The sequence below is a fragment of the Nicotiana tomentosiformis genome, chromosome 2 (assembly GCF_000390325.3).
Source record: "Nicotiana tomentosiformis chromosome 2, ASM39032v3, whole genome shotgun sequence".
NCBI lineage: Eukaryota > Viridiplantae > Streptophyta > Magnoliopsida > Solanales > Solanaceae > Nicotiana > Nicotiana tomentosiformis.
In genome coordinates, this window is record NC_090813.1 from 50524689 (window position 1) to 50532702 (window position 8014).

The 8014-nt window shown below is 43.3% G+C and overlaps 1 protein-coding gene across 1 annotated transcript; it reads left to right on the forward strand.

The window, feature by feature from the left end:
- The first annotated feature begins 377 nt into the window (after window positions 1-377).
- LOC138904785 (uncharacterized) lies at window positions 378-827 on the forward strand. Its single transcript, XM_070193290.1, has one exon. The coding sequence runs from the start codon at window positions 378-380 to the stop codon at window positions 825-827; it is 450 nt and encodes a 149-aa protein (XP_070049391.1).
- The last annotated feature ends 7187 nt before the right edge of the window (window positions 828-8014 follow it).

The following is an 8014-nucleotide window of genomic DNA, read 5'->3' on the forward strand; positions in this document are numbered from 1 at the left end:
GCCCGAGATATTCTAACAATGAGATGAGACGGATTGAAAATATGCTCAAATAAATGATGGAGAAAGATGCCGACTCCGATGCTCAATTAGCCTCCCATAACACTTCAATCCGCAATTTGGAGGTTCAACTTGGCCAAATCTCACAAGCATTGAACACTCGTCCTAAGGGGGCACTACCAAGTGATACGGTGGTAAACCCAAAGGGTGGGAATAATACGGGACATGCTATGGTCGTGACTATGAGAAGTGGAAAAGGTTGAGATGCAACCATCTCAAATCAAAGAAGAAATGTGGATGATGATGTTGTGGTTCAAGAAGATGAAATCAAAGCAATGTGGTTCAAGCTAATGATGAAGTGAGAAGTGATATTGATGAAAATGTGGAGGAGACGCAAAAAGAGGTTGATGAATTGTGAAACTATCAAGATGACACATCAAGTGAGTGCTATTGTGCACTTAATGGCTCCGAAATTGGAAGATCCGGGTGCTTTCACAATCCCTTGCACTATTGGGAGCACCGGCTTTGCCAAAGCTTTATATGATCTGGGGGCAAGTATCAACTTGATGCCCTACTCTGTGTTCAAAACTTTGGGAATTGGGAAACCAAGACCCACATCTATGAGGTTGCAAATGGAGGATCGGACTATGAGGAGGCCATTAGGAATTATTAATGATGTGTTAGTCCGTGTTGATAAGTTCATCCTTCAAGCGGACTTTGTGATCCTTGATTGTGAGGTTGACTACGAGGTGCCTATTATCTTGGGTAGACCTTTCCTTGCTATGGGTAAGGCTCTTGTTGATGTGGAAGTCGGTAAGCTCACTTTCTGAGTGGGTGACGAAAAGGTGGTTTTCCATGTGTGCAAATCGATGAAGCAACCAAATAACAACGAAGTTTGTTCATTCGTGGATTTAGTGACTGAAGTAATTGTTGATGATGCTAGTGCCACAATGAATGTTGAGGATAATTTGGAAGTCATATTGCTCAACCTTGATGATGATAAGGAGAAAGAAGGCTATGTGGATTGTGTGAATGCATTGCAAGGGATGGGGTCGTATACTTATGAGCCCTGCAAGCTATCTTTGGAACTTGAAAACCGGAAGTCTCCTCCAACAAAGCCCTCAATCGAGGAGCCTCCCACTTTGGACTTGAAGCCATTGCCTCTGCATCTCAGGTATGAATTCCTTGGCCCTTCTTCTAATTTACCGATTGTCCTTTCTTCATGTTTGACTAACATGCAGGTAGAGTCCACATTGGAGGTGCTACAAAGGAGGAAAAGAGCAATTGGATGGACCTTGGCGGATATCCGGGGCATAAGCCCTGCCTTTTTCATGCACAAGATTATATTGGAGGAGGGTGCCAAACCCTCCGTTGAACATCAAAGGAGGCTAAATGAAGCAATGCAAGAGGTGGTCAAGAAGGAGATCATAAAGTGGTTGGATATCGGGGTTGTTTACCCCATTTCCGATAGCTCATGGACTTCTCCGGTGCAATGTGTCCCAAAGAAAGGGGGCATGACTGTGATAACAAATGACAAGAATGAATTGATCCCCACAAGAACTGTCACCGGGTGGAGAGTGTTCATGGACTATAGGAAGCTCAACAAAGTCACTCGAAAAGATCATTTTCTGCTTCCATTTCTTGATCAAATATTGGATAGGTTGTCCGTACGTGCTTTTTATTACTTCCTGGATGGATACTCCGGCTACAATCAGATTCTTATTGCTCTTGAGGATCAAAAGAAGACCACTTTCACTTGTCCATATGGTACCTTTGCATTCTCGAGGATGCTATTTGGGTTATGTAATGTACTGGCAACTTTTCAACGGTGTATGATGGCTATTTTCACCGATATGGTGGAAGATATTCTTGAGGTTTTCATGGATGATTTCTCCATCATTGGGAATTCTTTTGATGATTTCTTGAACAACTTGGACAAGGTATTGGCAAGATGTGAGGAAACTAACTTGGTTTTGAATTGGGATAAATGTCACTTCATGGTCGAGGAAGGCATTGCCCTCGGTCACAAGATTTCAAAATATGGTATTGAGGTTGATAAAGCCAAAATTGAAGTGATCTCCAAACTCCCTCCCCCTACATCCGTGAAGGGAGTGAGGAGCTTCTTGGGTCATGCGGGGTTCTATCGCTGATTTATCAAAGATTTTTCCAAAGTGGTGAACCCTTTGTGTAAACTTTTGGAGAAGGATGCCAAGTTCCATTTTAATGAAGATTGTATGAAGGCATTCGAGTTGCTTAAGTTCAAGTTGACTACTACTCCTCTTATTACCGCACCGGATTGGAGCGTGCCTTTTAAGCTCATGTATGACGCAAGTGATGTGGCAGTTGGAGCGGTGTTGGGGAAACGTATCAAAAAAATCTTCCATCCAGTCTATTATGCAAGCAAGACCATGAATGATGCCCAAGTTAACTACACAATGACCGAAAAAGAGCTCATTGCTATTGTCTTTGCTATGGAGAAGTTCCTCCCGTACTTGTTGGGTACAAAGGTGATTGTTCACACCAACCACGCGCTTCGGTATTTGATGAGCAAGAAATATTCTAAGGCAAGGTTGATGCGATGGGTGCTTCTATTGCAAGAGCTTGATCTAGAGATTCAAGACCGCAATGGTAGCGAGAATCAAGTGGCGGACTACTAGCACGATTGGAGGAGGAGGGGAGGCCACATGACGGCCTTGAGATCAATGATTCATTTCCCGATGAGCAACTCCTAGCCGTTTCAATGACCGGGATGTCATGGTTAGCCGACTTAGCAAACTATCTTGTGAGTGGCATTGTACCGAATGAGTATTCTTCAAACCAAAGGAAGAAGCTCAAACGGGATTGCCTTAACTATTATTGGTATGAGCCGTATCTTTTCCGAATATGTACCGATGGTGTGATCTGACGATGTGTTCCAGAGGAAGAACAAATGGGTATTTTTGAGGCTTGCCACTCTTCACCATATGGTGGTCACCATGGTGGAGTAAGAACAACGGCAAAAGTTTTTAGTTGTGGATTCTATTGGCCTACTCTCTGCAAGAATGCTAGTGAGCTTGTAAAGCAGTGTGATGAATGCCAAAGGGCCGGTGGGATCTCAAAGAAGAATGAAATGCCTCTCACCACCATTTTGGAGATAGATATTTTCGATGTGTGGGGTATTGATTTTATGTCCGTTTGTTAGCTCTTGTGGGAACACCTACATTCTAGTTGCGGTGGATTATGTATCTAAATGGGTTGAGGCCATTGCTTTGCCCAACAATGAATCAAGGAGTGTGGTGGAATTCTTGAAAAAGAACATCTTAACAAGGTTTGGTACCCCAAGAACCATTATTAGTGATGGGGGTTCGCATTTTTGCAACAAGGCTTTTGATACCTTACTCACAAAGTATGGTGTCACTCACAAAGTATCAACCCCCTACCATCCTCAAGCAAGCGGACAAATTGAAGTCTCCAACCGGGAGATAAAGAGTATTTTGTCAAAGACAGTCAATGCCAATCAGACAGATTGGTCAAGAAAACTTGATGATGCTCTTTGGGCTTATAAAACAGCCTACAAAACATTAATCGGGATGTCTCCATACCGGTTAGTGTTCGGGAAGGCATACCATCTTCCGGTAGAACTTGAGCATAAGGCCATGTAGGCTTTGAAGAAGTTGAACCTTGAATGGGATGTCGCGGCAAATCTAAGGATGTCACAATTGAATGAGCTTGATGAATTTCGGTATCATGCCTACACAAGCTTGTCTCTTTACAAGGAGAAGATGAAGTACCTTCATTACAATTACATCCACAACAAGGAATTTAAATAGGGTGATCTTGTGCTATTGTTAAATTCTCGGTTACGGATGTTTCTGGGCAAGTTGAAGTCAAAATAGAGTGGCCCCTTTGAAGTGGTGAATATAAGCCCCTTTGGTGCTCTAGATTTGAAAAATAAGAATGATGAGGTGTTTAGAGTCAATGGGCACCGGGTTAAACATTATATTGGCAAGGTTGATGATGGCCATATTGTGGCGGTTCTTCATTTCAAATGATTGGTAATCTGCGTCGTGCCGCGACGTTAAATCAGGCGCTTCTTGGGAGGCAACCCATGTATCTTTTTCTTTTTTCTTGTTTTTCTTCTTTGTTAGATAGATTTGTTTTGTGCTAACTAGTTTTGAAGTGTATGCAGGAATGGGTATTCATTGCAGGGACCATGCAAGAAAAATTGGCTAACTATCACAAAAGTGCGGACCGCACCAAAATTATACGGACCGCGCAATCACTCTACGGCCGCATAATTCTGTGTGCGGTCGCACAACTAGAAAATCAAAAATGCATGGTCTCTGAAGTTTGGCCTGTCAAATTTCCTTAACAATTTGCGGCCGCACACAAAATTATGCGGTGCGCACAAATTTTGCGGTCGCACTCACTTTTATGCGGACCGCAGAAATTCTTCCAAGGTACAGGTAAGGAGTGCAGCCGAACTCAGGTAACTTCTGGGCCCGACGGGTCAACCTATAAATAGCGCTTTTCATAACTTTTCACACTTTACACTATTCTGAAATCTCAAGCGCTAAGCAAGCACAATGCATACCCCATTAGCTCTAAATCTTCTCTCATTTCATCAAGTTAGATTCTCACCTGCATCATTCACTACTGGTATGTTCAATCCATGTTAGATTTTTGTTCTTTCTTCTTAATTTGTGTTCTTGTTTTCTTTGATTAGTTTAGTTATTTTTAGGCCTATAAATGTCAAATGTGCTTCAAAATCATGTGGGTAGCTTCGTATGTGTTAATTAGGGACTGGGTAGACCACTAAGCTTGTCAATTTGTGCAAACCATGTCTAAAATGTGAAAAATTGCATGAACCCTAGTTTACTTCCCCTGAAATTCAAATTGTGCGGCCACACATATTTTTGAACGGTCCGCAGTCCTTTAAGTTAGGGCTTCTGTGTGCTTAAATTGTGCGGACCGCACTCAAAAATATACGGTCCGCAGTGAAATTGTGTGGTCCGCAGCAAAATTGTGCGGCCCGCACTAATGAATGATCAGAGAACCCAGTATTCTGAACCTAGGGTTGTGCGCCTGCACTTAAAATTATACGGTTCGCACTTTTGGTTATGTGGCCACACTCACTTTTTTGCAGTCCGCACTTGGCAGTCTACGGCCGCACTCATTTTTGTGCGGATCGCACTGCCTCTTATGTTTTTCCACAACTGGCCCGCAACTGTCATGCATATATATGTGTCCTATGTACCTGAACTCTAACTGATTCTTATTGTTATGAATTGCATATGATGGTTAGATCACGTGGTAGAGGAGATACATCAAACGGGAGGGCAGAACCCTCCTGAGGCCGAGGGAGAGTAACCTACCACTTGCCATTCAGAGGACCATAGGCAAGAAACCAACCACCAACAAAGTTCCTGAACCCTCCGAGATCAGTGAGTATCTCCCATCTAGGGAAGCTTCTGAGGGTACCTCCGTGCAAGCACAGTCGGAAGCCCAATCACAACAAGTCCCGGGTAGATTCCACTTGGTAGATGAGTCATCTTCCGCTGCTAGTTCTTCTGAAGGTTCGGAAGAGGGTAGCCCAGATTCTGAGCCCTATTCCTCACATGCCCCGACTGCACCAATCAATGTTGATGATGATGATGATGTCCCGAGCGATGGTAGAAGGGGTGATGCTACAGTGGGGGGTTTAGAGAGGTCGAGGAGAAGGGAGATATGGGAAGACAGATTTGTCAGCTTGACTGCCTTCAATAGATTAAGAGAGTGGTGGCCTCAAATATCGCTCACTCTTGAGCGGAAATTCTTGATGAAGGATTTGGACAAGCACAACCCAAATGTCCTCAAACAGTGCCAGGAGAGAAAAATATGGAAATGGTTCACCCAAAGCGTCCTCCATGCAAATGATCACTTGGTTAAAGAATTTTATGCCAATGTGGCTCACATTAAGAAGGGTACCAAGGCGACAAAAGTGCGAAATCTGAAAATTCGATTCGACTCTTATGCCTTGAACTCTTATGTGGGATTTGAAGAAGTGGAGGCAGTCCAATACTTGGAAAAGCTGGCTATGGGTGATACAGCTCGCCCGTGGCTAGCTGAGATTTAGTCTATTCGAGGATCAACACCTCTGTGGCTTATAGCATGGGTTCCCATAGTTCGGGCCACCCTAATTTTTGAAGCACAAGGGTGGCAAACATTTGTGTGCAGCCGCATTTATCCGTGCCTAAATAAGAATAACCTCCCACTTCCCCGTGAAGTCCTGGTGGCTTCGATTATGGCTGGGTATCTGATTAATGTTGGTGACATCATGTCTACGAACATCACATTTGCTGTCCACAAAGATGAGAGATCATACCCGTACCCGAACCTCCTCACAGAATACTTCAAAGATCAAAAGGTGGAGCCGAGGCAATATGATACAGAAGTAAAGGCCAATAAGCCTTTCTCATGGTACCACCTGCAGGGTGCTGGCAACCCAAAGTTCAAGGGTAAGGCAACTACCTTCGCTGGCCAGTCTAAGGGGCCAGTTGTAGTAGTTACTAATTCAGTTGCTGAGCCTTCCACAGTAGCCGGTCCTTCCGCTGGGACAGCAACCATGCCACCACTGTCGTCTTCTAGACCAACAACTTCATTATTAGTGACAGCTTCATCCACTTATCCACAGACTACGCTGTGAGTCTCCCAGACATTGGCGAGTCTCAACAACTGGATGCAGGCAACTACTTCAAAGCTGTATGACATATCCTGTGTTGTTGCAGCACAGTCAGCAGCCCAACAACACCTCAGGTACCTCCGTTAGTGTAGGAAACATTGAAGAAGATTCTGGACAACCAGAAGACCATTATGGAAACTCTAGTAGCGCATGGGGAGGTCATTGAGGAGTTGGGAAAGCAAACAAAGAAGATGCGGAAGTCTCAGACATCGAAGAGGTTAGTGGACAAGTTGAGAAAAATGGTTGCCAAAATTGCATCTGTCGGAGATCTACCACTAGTCTTACTTATGGAGGGAAAACCTTCAGACCCAGCAGACACAGGCAGCACCAGCAGTACCACAGGCATCACATATAGCAGTCGGCTAGTCTGAGGAGCCGGTTGCGACTGCCCGCACCGCCGAGGAGATGATCCAGATGCTCAGCAACCCTATTGTACCTCAGCCAGGTGATGATAAGATACAGCTAGAGGAGACAGAGGGTGTTGCGGATCCCATGTAGACTGAGACCACATAGGGAGTTCTCTTAACTCTCTACCCTTCCATGCTCTTATTTTTGTTAAGCATTGGGGACAATGCTTATTTTTATCCGGGGGTGGTCTATTTTGATTGATTGACATTGACATGTGGCCTGTAATAACTCTTATACTATTTTTTTCCTTTATCTTTATTTTCTCTTTGGTATGTATATATTCTCCCCCTTCATTTGATGTATATATTCAGTCTCCCTTATCTATATATTCATTTTACTTCGGTTTGTATATTAATTTATCTTGCTTTCCGTAGTTTATTTCGTAGCTTCTTTACTTTGTCTTTCTTAGTAGTATAACTTCTTATTTACTTTAGTAGTTTATTTTTGATTTGTTAGATTCTTTTTATGTTTGAGTGATCAATAAGACTTTGATTTGTTAGTCCAAAGGTGGATTTTATGTGAACCGGGTGGCTCTTCCCAACGATGGATGGCGTGTCAACCTTCTTAAGGGATTGAGTCCATTTTTTTTTATGTTTAGGAAAATATATTAGCAATGAATAAAAGGGTCTCAAGCATGCTTCACTTAGTACTAACACATTTACCACCGACCTTATGGTTAAAAACAAACTTGTTAGCATAAAATAGCTCTAGTTGTGACCTTTTGACTCTTGTGTTGACTTAAACAGTCATCGAGGGGTTCAGTTGAACTATTTGTGATTCTCAATCTTAACTAGGGTAGCTGTGGGCCCTCGACCCCATTCTCTTTAACAATCCAGTAGCGTGAAATGTGAGGTATTGAATTGCAAGTTCAAGTTCCCGTCTAATAGTCTAGAACTTGCCCCGAATATT